This window comes from Phoenix dactylifera, chromosome 5 (assembly GCF_051530095.1).
Source record: "Phoenix dactylifera cultivar Ajwa chromosome 5, Ajwa_hap1_PhDact_Kaust_v1.1, whole genome shotgun sequence".
Classification (NCBI taxonomy): domain Eukaryota; kingdom Viridiplantae; phylum Streptophyta; class Magnoliopsida; order Arecales; family Arecaceae; genus Phoenix; species Phoenix dactylifera.
In genome coordinates this window covers 26,373,150-26,391,006 of record NC_143194.1, presented here as the reverse complement: position 1 = coordinate 26,391,006, position 17,857 = coordinate 26,373,150, and the positions used below count along the sequence as shown (strand labels likewise).

The 17,857-nt window shown below is 40.4% G+C and overlaps 2 protein-coding genes across 2 annotated transcripts; one reads left to right on the top strand and one right to left on the bottom strand.

Moving 5' to 3' along the window:
- The first annotated feature begins 1,460 nt into the window (after nt 1–1,460).
- Nucleotides 1,461–6,497, top strand: LOC103696945 (multicopper oxidase LPR1 homolog 1-like). Its single transcript, XM_026801067.4, has 4 exons — nt 1,461–1,548; nt 2,180–2,417; nt 3,227–4,681; nt 6,138–6,497. Exons 2-4 carry the CDS (start codon nt 2,193–2,195, stop codon nt 6,189–6,191), a joined length of 1,734 nt encoding a protein of 577 aa, XP_026656868.4. The 5' UTR covers nt 1,461–1,548; nt 2,180–2,192; the 3' UTR covers nt 6,192–6,497.
- A 2,502-nt stretch (nt 6,498–8,999) lies between these two features.
- Nucleotides 9,000–12,866, bottom strand: LOC120111768 (multicopper oxidase LPR1 homolog 4-like). The gene is made up of 3 exons (XM_039129664.3): nt 12,098–12,866; nt 10,105–11,571; nt 9,000–9,394 (listed from the first exon to the last, which is right to left on the bottom strand). Exons 1-3 carry the CDS (start codon nt 12,323–12,325, stop codon nt 9,341–9,343), a joined length of 1,749 nt encoding a protein of 582 aa, XP_038985592.3. The 5' UTR covers nt 12,326–12,866; the 3' UTR covers nt 9,000–9,340.
- Between the last annotated feature and the right edge of the window lie 4,991 nt (nt 12,867–17,857).

The window sequence follows — 17,857 nt, the reverse complement described above, 5'->3', positions numbered from 1 at the left end:
TTATATATTATTTTATCATTTTCTTTCTTTCTTCGCTAGATTTGCAAGTCCGATCGGGTTCACTTTAACTTCTTCTGAGACGTGCCGAAGAAGAAGTTGTAGGGTCGTCGTATCTCAAAGGAGGATTGCTAGGAGACCCGTACGTGGGGGACAAATACTTATTTGGGATAGCGTTTACGCGCTTCGACCTACCTTAAATCATGCTATTTTGTTCTACTTTTATTTTTAATTTAATATTAATAGATATGTAGGATTTGAAATTTTATGATATAAATTTATTAACTGAATAAATTTATTTTGTGCTAGAATAGGTTTATTTTATGTTAAAATAAAATTATTTGGATGCCGAATGATATACATACATACATATATATATATATATATATATATATATATATATTATTTTAAAAAAAATTTATTAATTATAATTTTAGATTTATTTGTTTATTTAGATGATATATTGCTAACGTACCAAAATCTCCCTGCAGTACTGAAATTGGGTAAAGCCTTGCGCGGACGATGATGATGGGGACTACGTTTCAACAAGGAAGGTACGTGATACTGTATTCCGACCATTTTTCTCAAGAGAAAAAAAATTATGTTCTAACCACTTCAAGAAGACTTGTTGGAACGCCTGGCTGGACCGCATGCCTCTCCATCTCTCCTTTTCGTCCATCTCCACCCGTTCATTGTTTTGTTGAGCAGCCGAACGGACAGCCTTTTTTCTTTTTTTTTTATATCGCAAGAATCATGATACCGTGTTAAACTATATGAACTGATATGGTTCATGGAAAAAGGTGAAGAAAAGCATGATTAACGAAAAAATAAAAAATATTTCATATTTAGTTAGAGTTTTCAAAAGAAAAGAAATAGAAAAGTAGTTTTTTCATGGAATAAGATTTAAAAAAGAAAGTCCAATTTTCATCAGCTAAAAATTCGAATAATATTTTTTGCAAAATTATTTTCAATTTTTAAATAAAATGGGGCAAGATCTTTTCTTTTAATTTATAAAGTATAACAAATATTTTGCATAATTTTTTCAGAAAAGTAAATATTGAACCAAATATAAGCCATTCTGTAATATACTACTTTCTCATGGCTAACCAAATATGAAAGAATCACTTTTTATATACTATATATCAAACGTCATAATTTTTCAAAAAATAATTTAATAAATAATTTTCTGCGGAGCAAACGAGTTCTTTGTGTTCTTCCTATTCTAATACCACGGGATGTCATCGATAGTTGCCGGTTGTTTTTGGAGGCCCTTCGTTGCTTCAATTATTGGGAACTCTGCTAGGTCCTCTTGGACCAAATCGTTATCGCTGGCTTGTCTTCCCCTTTGACTTGCACGCAATCGGTCACTATGTCAATTTATACATGTAAACAATCATGCAATGTGGGTCCAGGGTAGCCTTCTTTGCGCGTATATTTAAGGAGGGGCTTGTGGCCTCCTATATCCATCATCCATGCATATCGGGCTTTACCCCTTCATAAACTAGTTTCTGCGTTCCGTCTCTAGCATTATACTTCTTCTTTATCTGCAAGGTCTTGAGCAAACTTTCTTTTATTTTCCCTTCTTTAGCTACCTTTTCTTATCACAATTACGGGTTATTTTCTCTTGTTTAGCGGCCTTTTCTTATCACAATTATTTTCAATCACCGCATGTACAAAGACTACTTACGTTCTCTAACTTTCTTGAGAAGAAGGTTCTTTTGTTATCAAATACAAATGATTACTATCTTATGATAGACAAACAGTTGATTAGCTTTGGTGGCCGCTACAAACACTGTTAATCTTTGTTTCAGAAGATTGGCTAGCTGTTCATTGCCTTCGCAAGATGTACTCATGCTCCAGAATCCATGTTGCCTACTTATTATTACAAATTTAACCATATAGTGTGACCCAAGTTTTTAAAGCATCTCCACTACATTAACACGACCACCAGTATCATCAGTACTTTCTTTATTATATTTTATTTTGTCAATGTTTATCAAAATATGTGGCAAGCACCATAGCATCACTACGACCATCATCATCATTACAATCATGTAGTTGTGCTTGCCACATGTTCAGACACTAGCACAATTAGTGTATCTCTTATGGTGCTCCAATTTAGTATTTGTTTCTATATCTATAAACACCTTTTGCATGATTTATTTCTTTATTTTTTTCTCAGGAAAGATACAGAAATGGGGTCTCAGCTGCTGTTGAGCATGTTTTATCTAATCATCGGTCTGGCGGCCGGGACCAGCCCACCATCTCCAATTACCGAGCAAATCCTTCAGGAAGTCGCCGGCTCTCTTCAAATGTACGTTGAACCCCTCCCACAGATGCCTAAGCTCTATGGCTATTCAATCGTAAAGGGATATCCGAAGCCCATTACACTCACCATTGGCATGTTCGAAAAGAAATGGGTAAGGACCGATATCCTTTTGCCTTGCGTTCCACAAACATATATAGAAATCTTAAATGTTTACTGATTAATTCGTATATTAGTCTGCTTATTATCAACAATATCTTGGCGATATGATGGATTCTTGAAACCCTGAATTTTCCTGACATGCAGCTAGACCAATTTAAGAGTTTTTTTTTTTGTGTGTGTGTGTGTGTGTGTGTGTGTGTGTGAGAGAGAGAGAGAGAGAGAGAGAGAGAGAGGATCATCCATGGCCAACTACATGGACTTTTCGGCCATGACAAAATTTCAGGCATTACCATGCATGAATGACAAATCGATCTTGCCCCCAGAGATGCGTAAATAGCTAGACCTAGCTCTAGGAATCAATTTAATATAATACACAAGTCTGTTGGATTCAAACATGCATGACTCGTTAGCCTGCAGTTAGTCGCATATTCTCATCAAAACACTGTTACAACATCAATATTGGTTAAACAACATTTCTCAGAAAAAAAAGGGTTATATTTAAGAGAAAAAAGTCTAAAAGAATTACATGCTGTTCTGGTAGCTAGAACAAGCCAATAATATTCTGGACTTCTTATTTATCCCAACTGATGCTCGCTAAAGGGATCCACCTTTCAGAACAGCAAGGTTCCGTTAGAGTTTTATATGTGCTTATCAGTCTTAAGTTGTCAAAGATGTCATACCTAGAAGAAAGAACGTGCAGAAGAAGGCAAAAACATGGTGTGTCTAATAGGCTATTTTAAAATGGTCTTCAGGTAATGGAAATGATCAAATTATCTGATAACAACTCTTTTTCGCATGCAGAAATTCCACCGAGACTTGCCGGCGACGACCGTTTTTACATTTGGCACCAGCCCGGACACCGCCACGTTCCCCGGCCCCACCATCGAGGCCCTCCAGGGGGTCCCACTGCGTGTGACGTGGCAGAACCAGCTTCCTCAGAGCCACATCCTCCCATGGGACCCCACAATCCCGGTAGCCAAACCGAAGCACGGCGGCGTCCCAGCCGTCGTCCACCTCCACGGCGGCGTCCACGAGCCCCAGTCTGACGGCAGCCCCCTCGCCTGGTTCACCGCCGGCTATCGCGACACCGGCCCAAAATGGACCCAGCCCACCTATACCTATCCCAACGTCCAGCACCCGGGCAACCTCTGGTACCACGATCACACCCTCGGCCTCACCCGCGCCAACCTCCTCGCCGGCCTTATCGGCGCCTACGTCATCCGAAACCCCCACGTCGAGGCCCCCTTCGGCCTCCCCAGCGGCGACAACTTCGACCGCCACCTCATCCTCGCCGACCGGAGCTTCGCCACCGACGGCTCCCTCTATATGAACAACACCGGCGACAACCCCTCCATCCACCCTCAGTGGCAGCCCGAGTACTTCGGCGAGGCCATCACAGTCAACGGCAAGGCCTGGCCGTTCCTCGCCGTCCAGCGCCGCAAGTACCGCTTTCGTATCATCAACGCTAGCAATGCGCGTTACTTCAAGCTTGCACTGTCCAACGGGCTAATGTTTTACGTCGTCGGCTCCGACTCGTCGTACCTGCCGAAGCCAGTTGCCAGCCCGACGATCCTCCTCTCGCCGGCGGAGACCTTCGATGTGGTGATCGATTTCTCGAAATCAACCACCTCAACTGCTGAGCTAACCAACAGTGCACCTTACCCGTACCCCAATGGTACCGCTGCCGGCCAGCTCAACGGCAAGGTAATGAGGTTCGTCATATCGGCCGATACGGCGACCGACAATTCGAGGATCCCGGCAAGCCTAGTGAATTATCCGGCGGCCAACGAGGGGGAGGCGACGGTGAGGAGATACATTACGATGTATGAGTACCAGAGCTCGACCGGGAACCCGACGCACCTTTATATCAACGGGAAGAGATTCGAGGACCCGGTGACGGAGACGCCGCGGCCGGGGAGCACCGAGGTGTGGGAGGTGATCAATCTAACGGAGGATAACCATCCGTTGCATCTCCACCTAGCGACGTTCCAGGCCGTGAGAGTGACGGAGCTGGTGGACTTGACGACGTTTAGCAATTGCATGACGGCGAACAATGACGCCGTTAAGTGTAACGTCACGGGCCATGCGGTGGGGAAGTTGCTGCCGGTGCCGGAGTACGAGAAGACGTGGAAAAATATGGTGAAGATTGAGCCTGGATACATGACGACGGTGGTGGTGAAGTTTAGGCTTATTGATACGAATGCGCCGTTTCCGTTTGATGCAACGGCGGAGCCGGGTTACGTCTACCATTGCCACGTAAGCTCTTATCTCATCCTTTTTATTACCGGACTGGATCTTTATTTTAATAAACCTAATTAATAGGATAATCCCAATGGATTTAACTACATGAGAGAAGCTAGTGCTAGATTTGCTTATGTTCTACGATCCTATTGTAGGCAGATATATGTAAATATTGGCAGTGTTTTCCAAAATTGAACTCCGAGAACCTAAAGAGTTCTAAAAATCAAATTAAATAATATTTTTTTGTACATGATTTAAACTAAATGATATTTTCTAATTATTATTTTTGGTCCCGTTTGCAGACCTGCTCCAATTATCTTTTTGAGGAGGACTTACCCCAATTATCATACTTGTAAACTCGGACTTGTGTTAATTTGGCCAAGGGTTTGGCTTAACATATCACTGTTGCAATGATTATACAAATTAATTGGACCAAATTATTTTTAAGAAAATAAAAGAAAAAGAAAAAATATCTAAAATAAAGAAGATTGAGAAATTAAATATAATATAAGAAAATAATATGCTTGAGTATTGACATTTTTAAGTATGTTACACGGTAAAGATTTAGAATATTAGATGAAGAATATAAAATATATTTATTTTTTTATTCATTTTCTAGAAAATATTGATTTCTTTTAATGAAAATAACTGATTATTGAAATACCATAATTTGCTTAAAATGACTAAATTCATAAAACAATATATCTATTTAATTGAATATATTTGTGTTCTTCAAATTTTATTTTAATTGTTGATTTTCTTTAGCTATGCATGTGGTCATAAATTCAAATCCATGGATCCCCTATCTTACTAATAAGGTGAGTGGAAGAGAGGGAGAGGATAGAGACGGAAACCAGAGACAAGTGAATATTAATTGAAAAAAATATGAGCCCAAGCTTCATAGAGTTGAGAAAGTATCAGTTAAGATCAAATCCACCATAGACTAGTCCAACAAAAAGGCAACACGTGTGATAGCAATCCTTTTTCTCTCCTCTTTCTTCTTTTTATATGTAATAGCAACACACACTAGAATAAATTTATTAGTGGTTCTTGGTTCATCTGACCCAACTAATAATTTTTTGGAAAATTGGGAGGAGAATAAGTTGATGGCTTAACTATTCTCTATTTTCTTTCAAAATTTTCATTTAAAATCAATCCTTTTTCTCTGGTTGCAAAACTATCATTTTAGATGATTACTTTATTCAATGAGAGGAAAAATAAATCCAACCTTCTAAACTAAAGTCAAAGGCTAGTACGATTCAGTGGGTGGGGTAAGGTAAGACAGGCCATGAGATAAAGTCAAGATGCAGCGTATGATCCTACGCATCCATCATGTGCATGCATGCATTTAGAAGCATCACAAGAATGTCAACTAACCAAGAAGATAGCAAACCCCCATATCCATGTAGAAATTTTGAGGTCTATTTTCTTGTCACTTGTGTACTGATCGTTTGACATTTTATATGCGCAGATTCTAGATCACGAAGACAATGCAATGATCCGACCTATGAAGCTAATTTCTTGATGCCATGCCAAACCGAAAAAAGACAAGCATTTCTTGGTGGACCAAGCTTCGTGCTTAAGTAGAAAAAAGTCTAGTATGGATTGAATATCATGATAATCTGTTTTCGTGCATGTAAAAGTTCATTTTATCAAAAAAATGTAACTAGAAGTTTATTGCATTCTAATAGCTGCTTTACGAGGGGCTCAAGCACTTTGTTTGCATTAGTTGCTTTCCCATAAATAATCTATACTCCAGTATGTTTTTCTTTTCTACAATATATATGTCATTTGTTTTGAAAAATGTGTTGAGAAATGCTTATCTTTCGGATGGGAATTAATCTCCAGCATCTGCTGATTATTGCATGTGGTATGGGAAATTGTGCCTTCATTCGTCCCATTGAATTCAAATACTTTCTCCTTTGCCAGTGTCCTTGATTTGCTACAACCATACCGAGTCTTTGCAAGCAACCACTCTGACTTGGTTCAATTGCCTGAAGAGGCTCGTGGACTACATTTTAACTAAGACGTGCCCTCCCATTACCGAATGAAATGTAGAGTCAAGGATAGATGCCATGCATTAAATGAATGGTTAGTTTATAAGATGTGTTGGGTATATCTTGAGTTTACAAGCTCTACACAAGCAAAGTAAAACCTTTCTTTTCCCGGAGTGAAGCAAGTGAAATATAGCGCAAAAAAGTGGCGCAGAGGGAAAAAAAGGTTCTTGCCTCTTCCCTTTGACAGCCATACTTGTTTTATTTGGATTGCACGATTAGTTAGCCAAAGGTGCGGGTGCTCCACCTCCGCATATATATATATATATATATATATATATATATATATATATATATATATATATATATATATATATATATATATATATATATATATATATATATATATCTCGTAATCAATATTGAAGTCAGTAATTGAGAGTTCTAGAGATTAGGTATATTGATGGCAAAGGTTTGTGAGAAAACTTTGCACTCTATACACTCTGATTTTCTATAATAAATTTTTTTACATTATCTTTACCTGTGGATATAGGTCAATATACCGAATCATATAAATATTGTGTGCACTTTTTTTTTTCTTTTTCCTTCTTGTTTCATTATTCTTTCTATCCGTCGCAACAAGATGTTTAGTGCAAGATGTATCCAAATGACATGATGAGAAAAGTTGTCATCGATCTCGTTCTTACATGAGGTGTCATTTGTTCTTCCCTTCTTAGTTCTTATTGGCCTGTTATATTTAGTCAGGAGCAATGCTACCTGCCCCCTACCCGGTAATTCAAAGTCTAAAATGGGAGCAGTTGGATGTTTTCTGGGCGCCATCCATGTAACACAGTAATGTCGTAAGCTTCTCAAATTGATAATACTTTCTATTTTCTTAGGATTTTTTTTTCTTTTCATTGTTTAATTGTTCTAAAGTCTTCTACTCCTCCCTCTTGACTTCTGTGTTGGCACCCACCACTGATCATTTTTAAATCCTCCACTGCCTTCAACCTTTATCTTGATCATTTGCCACCTAATTTGTGCACCACCACTACCTCCATTTTGTCCACCACTAAGCCAAGATCGCAAACATTTGCGTCACTGAAAAATCACCACCATTATAACCAAATCCAATCTGATTCTGGTGATGTGTTTCTAGTCAGAGTGGCCATGTATGTTTCCGACTTTTTTGTCGGAGTGGAAAGCTAGTAGTCTCTCTTTCATTTTTTTAGTTTTGGAGAAACTGGAGAAAAAAATGCTAGTCTTCTAATTAATTTCTTGCTTGTATTTATAGTTTGTTAAAAGAACTTGAGCTGACTATCTTTTTTGTTCAAATTGCAATGCAGATTTCAGATCATGAAGATAGCATGATGACGAGGCCTTTAAAGCTCATACCTTGTGACATCAGGATCTATTGATGGATCGAAAGGTCGAGTAATGTTTAAAGAGATATTCAATTGATGAAGGAGAGAAGCAATCATGCTATTTATGATGGTAAAGTATCCAAAGGTTGTATTTTCCAGGTTGCAACCGTAATATCAAATGTGATAAACTTTTATAGAGCTAGTAAAAATGACTACTAAAACAAACATTTTGAGTGGAAGTTCGGTGCAAAATGTTACCAATCACTCAATCAGCAAGACATGTTCATATACCGAGTGCTGAATGAGTAGTTGGTTTGCATAAAAAGCCCTTCGACACTACATTTAAAAAATTTACAAACGATGCCAATCATATAATATACACACTAGAATGTTCCAATAACTGTGCTAAAATTAATATTTGGTCCCGATGATGTGTATATCTCAAGGAGTTAGGATTATGGAGGTTCGCACTCTTTTAAAGAAAATGCGACACCGAAGAATTATCTTATAAGTAGCCTTCTTTCCACCAGTCTTGGCTCAGCTAATTCTAACTTTTGCCCTTTTGGAGAAGTTCAAGGTTCAAATCAAATATGAGGAGACGTGCAGGAGTGTGTTTAGTTCAACATCAGTTATTCGCCAGGCAGATCTTGAGTATTTATACAGGACTAAGGAATCTAAAAAAATATTTTTTAGCTAGCCATTGTAGGTGAGGTCCTGAGTTGTTACATCGGATATTGAGTCTTACTTTTTTAAAAGAAAGAGAGTAGTGGTTTTTCTGCTCCATCGGTTGCTTCTTGTAAGTCAAAATTGCAGAAAAGAAAGTAGTCGTTAATCTGCTCCATCGGTTGCTCCTTGCAATTCAAAATTGCAAGTCGTTTGTTTAAGCGTGGGTTAAACTGGACAGTTTGCAGTAGGTATTGGCATAATTGTAGTTATCAATTTCTAAAATGATGCTCGCAATTGTGAAATTTGGTGTGAATTCAAAAACAAAGCTGAATATTTATTAAAATGAGTATAATACTATAGATGAACCGATTACATTATACATGCAGATACTATGGAACATGTAAACTAAAAATGACACAAAGCTGCATGTGGATGCTTTAATAAGTTACAGTATCTCATAAAACTTCTCTCACACGGACCACTAATTAAAACCCCATAAATACCTAGGTACAATGCTTAGAACTTTCTAACTGCAACCAAAATAATAACATTGTAGGCCAATTAGATCACAATCGGACACATGCTTCATCCAATGCTGGGTGGCGAACAAAAACTAGTCAAGGTTTTGCTTGTATCACCAGCGTCATTCTTCAAGGAAGCATCTTCATTGGCCGAATCATAGCATTGTCCTCATGATCCAATATCTGCAAAGTAGAAATGAGAGAGAGAGCGAGTAAATCTATCGATCTTAAGCATTAAAGAACTAAGGTGGACTTAAAGCATGCCTGTTAGTAATCACATAGCCCGGCCCGCCAAGCCGGCCGAATTATTAATCCCTAGCTAGAGGGTCAAATAGACCGGGCTGAGATCAATACCCAGTTATGGGGACCTTTATTCTTGTTGCACGCTAAATTAACCCTTGCGGCCATATCCGCAGGACCGCATCCACCTTGATTAGTATCCATCGCGGGCCGAAAGGCCGAAGGGTCAATGATTGATTTTTTTTTTCTTTTTTTGCGATATAAACCGGGCCTACATAAGAAAGGTAAACTCTTTTTTTGCATGAAAGATACAACTCGAACTCTAAGGCTAAGAGCACTCGCTAGCCAGTTGTGGTCTTGAGGCCTCGATCTATTTCTTGAAGATTTTTTTTTTTTTTTTGGTAAATGCGGCATAAGAAGATTATTTTTAAGTCAACCATCGTTACCCCTTTATTTGCCTGGTTGGACATAACCGGATCAGGTTTAGGTTCAGCAATTTCCTTGTCAGACCCGTACCCAAGCCATAAATTTAAAATTGGTTCATGGATCCTGCAATCTCCTTGACGCTACTTCGGTTTAAAGTTTAATGGTGTCATGGATACTAATGGGTTGGACCAACTAAGTCATAAACTGGAGCCAGATTAGGAACTCACGTGGCAGTGGTAGACGTAACCAGGCTCCCCTGTGGCATCGAACGGATACTTCTGATTGGTTTCCACCAACTTGAACGCCACCACCACGGACGTCATGTACCCGGGATCGATCTTCACCACATTCTTCCAGGTCTTCTCGTGCTCCGGCACCGGCACCACCTTCCCCACCGCGTGCCCCGCCACGTTACACTTGACAGCGTCATTGATGGCCGTCATACAATTCTTGAACGTCGTCAAGTCCACCAACTCCTGCACTTTAATCGCCTGAAACACCCCCAGGTGTATATGTAACGGATGGTTATCCCCCGTTAAATTGATCACGTTCCACAGCTCCGTCGTCCCGGACGTCGGCGTCTCAGTCACCGGATCCTCGAACCTCTTGCCGTTGATATAAAGGTGCGTCGGGCTGCCCGTCGCGCTGGTGTACTCGTACATCGTTATGTACCTCGTTAACGCCACGTCGGTCGGCACCACTGATGTAAAATTCACCTCCTTCGTCGGCACCGTCGAGTTATCGGGATCCTCCGGCGGCGTTCCCTTTGGTAGTATCACGAACTTCATCACTTTACCGTTAAGAGGCCCCACCGGCGAGCCTGTCGGATATGGGTACGGTGCATCGTTGGTCAGCACGGCCTCATTGGTTGTCGATAACGAGAAGTCGACGATGACGTCGGCGGTCTCCGCAGGGGCTAAGAGGATGTTTTGCGACGTGACCGGCGCCGCCAGGTACGATGCGTCGGAGCCGATGACGCAGAATGCAAGGCCGTTGGATAATGCTAGCCGGATGTAACGCGCGTTGCTCGAGTTGATGATACGGAAGCGGTACTTGCGACGGTGGACGGCGAGAAACGGCCAGGCCTTGCCGTTGACAGTGATGGCCTCGCCAAAGTACTCGGGCTGCCACTGGGGGTGGATGGAGGGGTTGACGCCGGTGGCGTTCATGAAGAGGGTGCCGTCGACGTTGAAGCTCCGGTCGGCGATGATGAGGTGGCGGTCAAAGGTGTCGCCGCAGGGGAGGTTGAAGGGCTCGTCGAGGGAGGGGTTTTGGATGACGTAGGCGCCGAGGAGGCCGGCGAGGAGGTTGGCGCGGGTGAGGCCGAGGGCGTGGTCGTGGTACCAGAGGTTGCCGGGGGGCTGGACGTTGGGGTAGGTGTAGGTGGCCTGGGTCCATTTTGGGCCGGTTTCTTGGAAGTTGGCGGTGAACCAGGCGAGGGCGCTGCCGTCGGAGACCGGGGGGTGGACGCTGCCGTGGAGGTGGACGACGGTGGGGACGCCGCCGTTCTTGGGGATGGCGGTGGGGACGGTGGGGTCCCACGGGAGGATGTGGGACGACGGGAGGTGGTTCTGCCAGGTGACGGAGAGGGGGACGCCTTGGCGGGCGATGATGGTGGGGCCTGGAAAGGTGGCGGCCTCCGCGCTGGTGCCGAAGGCGAAGACCGGCGTGGGAGGGAGGTCACGGTGAAATTTCTGCAGAAAAAACATGCCAATAATAATAAATAAATGGAGCTACATATGCGAGAACGTACTTGATTACTCTTTTATTTGTGCCCCACATACAAAGGCGACCCTTGTGGCAACCAAGAAAAAAAAAAAAAAAAAAAAAATATATATATATATATATATATATATATATATATATATATATATATATATATATATATATATATATATATGCATGGAGATATGCTCGTAAAATCTGGAATATTCTGTTAAGTTATGAAAAGAACTTCGCAGAGATCGCAAGCAAACAGATAACTAGCCTCCAAGTTTTCATTTATATAAAAAAGATAACTTTTATATTGTTAGTGATTTCAAAAAATAATATTCTTCTTATTAATATTACTATATCAATTTAGATTCTACAGATGAAATTTTTTTGAAGTTAGCTAGCTCGGTTTAAAAAAAAATGAGCAAGCTGTAGAGTAGTCATTTCTACCATTACTTGAAGCACATTGTTTAGGGCTAAGGATACAAATTAAGACTAGGAGCGTACCCATGTCTTCTGGTACATGCCTATAGTAAGAGTAACAGGTTTTGGGGAGCCATTTTGCATGGAGTAGCCATAAATCTTGGGCATGTTGGGAAGCGGATCAACATACATCTGCAACGAGCCAGCCACCTGTTGAAGAGTTTGCTGTGTCACGGGAGGAGATGGGTTTTGTGCACCAGCGAGGGACATCATTAAGAGTAGCATAAGAACTAGCTCCATTTTGCTCTTCATTCTCGAGCGATGTGATTTACCTGTCAAAATTTACGCATGAATCACCAATGTTTAGCAGCAGTTCAAATTAAGGTCCTGAATATATGTAGTTGATTATGAGTAGTTTCTCGTCATGTTTCCAAATAAATTAAATCGCCAGAGTGGAGTTGAACTCCAAAGCTAGACCTGAATTGATTTTGGTGTGGCATTAGGTATTAAACTGATGACACCGATTTCAGTTTCAACTTGATTTGGATATTTGCATTAGTTGTGGACAAGGGTAGAATTGTTTGTGAAATGTTGAAGATTCTCAACTCCATATAAAACTAAAGATCAGCCCATAATCTAGTACTTAGCTACATAAGCACAACAAGGTTGGTCCTCCCTTAAGTAGGCCCAATGGTTGTTTCATATATCCACCAAACAATTACAGCAACCTAACTTCACCTATATATGCACCAGCAGGCAGCTGAATTATCACACCTTATATAACCATTAAATCGCATGACCAAAGTCGCCACTTTCCTTGAGATACAAGCCAAGGCACCAACCTCTAGACCAATTGCTGGTTGGTAAGTAGGGGTTTCGTTTTTGCAATGCTTATAAGAGATTGATAAAAGTGGTACTTAAATATGTGGATAGCACTATGTAATTTCATAAAACCTCTCAGCTTAGCCGATCAACTATTTCTATAGTGTTGAGATAGATCATGAACAATGAATATTAGAATCATTGATATTATTTTTTGAGTAAGAATTTCCCTCCAATCAAGATAAAATATTATATTCACCTTAAATAATATTGAAACATATGCAACTAGCGTGGTATCAAAATCCTATATTTGGTTCCAAGGAAAATCTTGGAATATTGAATGTTTCCCAAATTAATATTTACGCACAAATCATTGAAGCAATAAATAACATTGGAAATGAAGAATAAATGCCAAAATAATTAATGGCTAGCTACATTCCAAATCTGAAAAGAAAAAAAAGGCACCTAGATTTCATCAAAATATTAACCTTCATAGTGCTTTACAAAAGACGTAAACTTACTAATGCATGCGTATGCATGGAATTTACTTAATTGTGGGAACAAAGAGCTATCACTAGGAACTTTTTGAAGCTGAAGATGATAGAAAATAAAATATTTTGCACGCAGAGAGAGAGAGAGAGAGATGCCACGACCTAAAATATTTTGCGCACACACAGAGAGATGCCACGACCAAAGGAAAAAATTAAGAGGGACGTGTGCCGGGCACAAGTCCGTTGCTTTGGCCATTGAGTAATGGCCCCTTTTTATAGCCTGAAAGCGAAGTACATATCCAAAAGCCACCCCGCCAGATGCAACCTGGCCTCATCTTAAGGATTCATATTAAAAGGAGTGCATAGTTGGAATCCATCTCTATACATATTCTGCCATAAGAGAGATATCAACCCCAGCTGGCCTTCCACTTTGTGGCAAGAAACCAATTACGTGATTAAAAAAAGGTACATGATCGTAAAGAGACGGCTCCTTTCTTTGCCTTCTGTCGTTATATCAATTTCTGGGCTCAACGTCAACGCCGAAAACTAAAAAGATCCACCGGAGGAAATGGGATCGATGGTTGTGGTTGGCATAACGTACTTAATTGCGCCGATCATCTCTTGTTCCTTCCACTTCGTTGTTTGCTTTTTTGGTTTTGGTTGGTGGAGTGCATCAAACCAACCATGATCCCATATTTTAGAATTAAAGAGAATCTACGAGCTCCACGTTGGGCTATTAGAGTGAGACACGCTATGAACGCAGTTATAGTAGTTAAATGCATGGAAACCTGTGGGCAGTGCAAGAGAGACCCCACAATGTTTGTCTTGCAGTCCTTGAGTCCTTACTTTTTCCTAAGATTAGCATGTATGTAAGTTTGGCTGGCTGCCGTATCGCAAGGAACCGTCGTTCTGGATGGAGGCGCACGAGGTGGTGCGGATTTTGTGATACAAGACCCGTACTTCAGAGTGGTGGCAGCAGGTGGCTGTCAGTTGTTCGAAACATCGGTCCCCGGGGCAGAGCTACGAGCTGCCTGGACGGATCTTCGATATGCGAAGCAGGTATTGCAGGCTGGCTCGATTGTCTTGGAGGAACAGTTATCAGTTATCAATTGGATCCAGGAGGGACTGAGGGGTGAGGGCACGAACCACCCCTTGGTTCGGGATATAGGAATGATGTGTGGAGTTGGGGTGGCCGTCCAGGCCAAACATGTATTCAGAGAAGCCAATGGGGCAGCCGACTGGGTGGCTGCCTTCGCAGCTCAGCATTCAGGGTATACTCTTTGGGCGGGGGAAGGGGAGCTGCCACTAGCTCTCCGTGAGTTAGTGTTTTTTGATTTTATTGGATGTATTCGTACACGTTTCGTATGAAAACTTGTTTTCAGCAAAAAAAAAAAAAAAAAAAGACGGGCAAAAAGATTAAATAAAAAAAAACTAACATGACAAAAGATGGTTGATAAAAGTACAACTCTCCAATTATTTACTGTTGGGTATGAGAGAGAGACTTTTCTTTCCAATGTGAACTTAATACGGGATGAGAACAATAAGTGAATAGGATTTATTGCAATAGGGTCTATTTTAGGACCTGTGGATTACTAGGGAGTTGCCTATAGTGCTGCAAGACTCTTTTTTTTTAATATATATATTCGCGCTAGAATCGTAGGAGTCATCTATTGAAGCCAAAATTAAAAAAAAAAGAGACTGGCCAATTATTCTTAGCTATTAGTTTTGATTCTAAATATTGGCGCTGGCGTACTAGAACCTCATAACCAGCTTCCCTGTTTTGCCATTCACTTTCATCTCAATAGTTCTTACATACAAACCAAGTAATAAATCCCAGCCACATATATGGTTTTATGCCTACCTTACGTTATATGATAAAAAAGTAGCAAGTCTATAGGCCATTATTGCAACAATTGAGAATCTTATCTAAAAAGACTAGCATGAAAATAGTATCTGAATTATTTAGTATTGTATAAGTATCTAAGATCCATCTATCTATTGCATAAAAATCCTCACAATTATAAATATAACATAGTCCGAAAGATGTGACATCTAAAATAACTAGAAATTAAATATAAGAGGCCAAAACATAACGAAGCATTCTACTTTCAGTTTAAGTTAACTAGACTAATCATTGGATAGTCATTTGGACCCTTCTATTGTAGTTGCTTGATCCTGAAGGATGAAGCAGTGCAAGGTTGGGCTATGATTTTTCCCATCCGACCCACCCAAATAATAAGTATATTTTGGTTCTTTTTATAATATATGAATTTTGCTCGACACTGGCTATTAGAAGTTGATTTGAGTTGATGCTGGATGCAGAAATAAGTTTAAACTCAGTTTAAAAAAATGCATCACATATAAATATGTATATATACATACATATCCATACAATATATGCTCACGTATGTATGTATATATATATACTGATCATATCCTACAATATCTTCTTTGGATAATGGCATCCAAAAGGAGCGGCACTGTAAGAACATGCGGATGAAGGTAAGAAAGGATGAACGTATCTGCTGTTGAGAAGTATATGAAGGAAGATTTGTTAAAAATTCTTTTCTTGTTAACACGTATTCTAATTCAACAACTTTGCTTCTCTTCGAATACATCAATATATTCGGCCAAATGTGACTCTTATCACACAATTATATTTATCCGGGAGTCTAAAAGACAAAGACACTTGGAAAAGGACAATGCATATTGCATATGAAAAAGAGCTCATCTATTTTCTATGAATAGGAATTAGAAATAAATTACAATTATCACGAGATCAATAAATCAATATTTTTTCCTTGATAGGTAGGAGCGGCAGACACGGAGCCCCACCCCATATTTAAGTGAAAGTAGTAAACAAAACCAGATCTTTTTGACATGTTCAGAGACTTTATCAACTCGGCCATTGGTACCTTGTTAGAGAAAAGGTATTAAAACACCCAAAATATGACCATAATTAACAAAACAAAGAACTAAAATATACTTATCCACATGAATGACCATTCTTTCTACAAAGATATATGTAAACTCTCCGCTACAGTAATTTTTTCTGCTATGGCTGAGAAGAACCAAGCAGTTCATGAGCAGCTGAACCGGCTCAGTAATTAATAGTCAGCTGAAGCCTGTTCATTTGGTAAAGTGGGCAAATTCAAGCTCCAACTTTCATCCTTTCACTACTTCGCTTGTAAATGACGCGAGATCAAAACATTACTGGAATGCAAAAAGGATAAGAAATCAGCCCCGATTCAAGACTTGACCTCAAACTCGAGCTTTGTTTTTACGATCAAGCTGAGAGTAAACAGCCTAAAGCCCACGGAGGTTCTGCACTTGTTAATTCATATTAGCCACGATATACTCTTGCGGTCCTGCATCGGCGCCTGATTCAATTGATGGGCTCATCGACAATGAATTTTTACAGACAAACCAAAATAATCCATAGCCCAGATTCAGTGATTGGGTAGTTGCTTCTCGTGGAAATTATTTCCAGCACACAAAAACGTTTGCATGGGGAGGACGTACGGTGCACCAACCGGCATCATGCATGCTCCCAGGGTAGGAAGGGAACCACTGGGAGTCGGACCTCAGACATCTCAGATCATACAAAAATATTTTTCTTGAAACCAAGGAAGAAATCCTTGGATATTACTTTTCTTCCTTGCTTGTCCAAGGCACCGAAGAAGACCATGCTCATGCCTTGTCTTCTAACTGGTCTCAAAAGTCGGCTAACCGATTTCCGTCCAAAAAAAAAGTCAGCTAACAAAATTCCGAAGTCTTTGACTTGATACATCTCTTCATTTGGGCGACCTGGTGATCTAGAAGGTGGCTCCACGCCTCCACCCTGGCAGCTGTACTAATTGATTAGTTTTGGACTTGGAAGACACGCAGGAAGTTGGCGACTCCTGCCGACTCATCGCCAACTTCCTGCGACCGTGGCAGCTGTACTAATTGATTAGTTTTGCGTAAGCATGTCCATGCCTTCGACAGAGGATGCCGTGGTTAAGTCATCGCACATGATTGGATCAAAAATAAATAGGATTAATCTTATAGCCAGAACGGAATATATATATATATAATTTAGGTCGTGGAGGACTCACCCAACCACCAATTGGAAATCGTCGTCCATCTCCCACGTTTCCAATTCTACCGAGACGGGGAAAAAAATTAGCTTGGACTGGGAGAAATTATAGCCTCCATATGCTTGTGAAAAGATCAAAAGAAGTTGGAGATCCTCTACTAAAAATAAAAATAAAAAAAGGCAAACAACTGGGAAGTTGGAGAAATTGTAATGCAATAGGCACCTTTGATAGCGTGGTGCATGTGAATAAAAATTTCTGTGCGTGCTTCAGGTCTGACATGCCACCATAGCTATCCTACATATAAGCGTAGTGCTACGGCTCCCATTAATTACATTCGCATGATCGGTTCGCTTGCCATATAACATGAGGAAGTCGGTGCGAGTCGTCCACTTATTATTGCACATGAGGTTGGCTAACTATTGTTTTGCCACACCAGTATTTATGAATTTTTG

Excerpts from the sequence above, each read along its gene's own strand:
- LOC120111768 (XM_039129664.3), bottom strand. The coding sequence starts at position 12,325 with ATGAAGAGCAAAATGGAGCTAGTTCTTATGCTACTCTTAATGATGTCC. Across the intron at positions 11,572-12,097 it reads GCATGTACCAGAAGACATGG|AAATTTCACCGTGACCTCCC; the intron begins GTACGCTCCTAG and ends TTTTTTCTGCAG. Across the intron at positions 9,395-10,104 it reads GTTACGTCTACCACTGCCAC|ATATTGGATCATGAGGACAA; the intron begins GTGAGTTCCTAA and ends TCTACTTTGCAG.
- LOC103696945 (XM_026801067.4), top strand. The coding sequence starts at position 2,193 with ATGGGGTCTCAGCTGCTGTTGAGCATGTTTTATCTAATCATCGGTCTG. Across the intron at positions 2,418-3,226 it reads GCATGTTCGAAAAGAAATGG|AAATTCCACCGAGACTTGCC; the intron begins GTAAGGACCGAT and ends TTTCGCATGCAG. Across the intron at positions 4,682-6,137 it reads GTTACGTCTACCATTGCCAC|ATTCTAGATCACGAAGACAA; the intron begins GTAAGCTCTTAT and ends TTATATGCGCAG.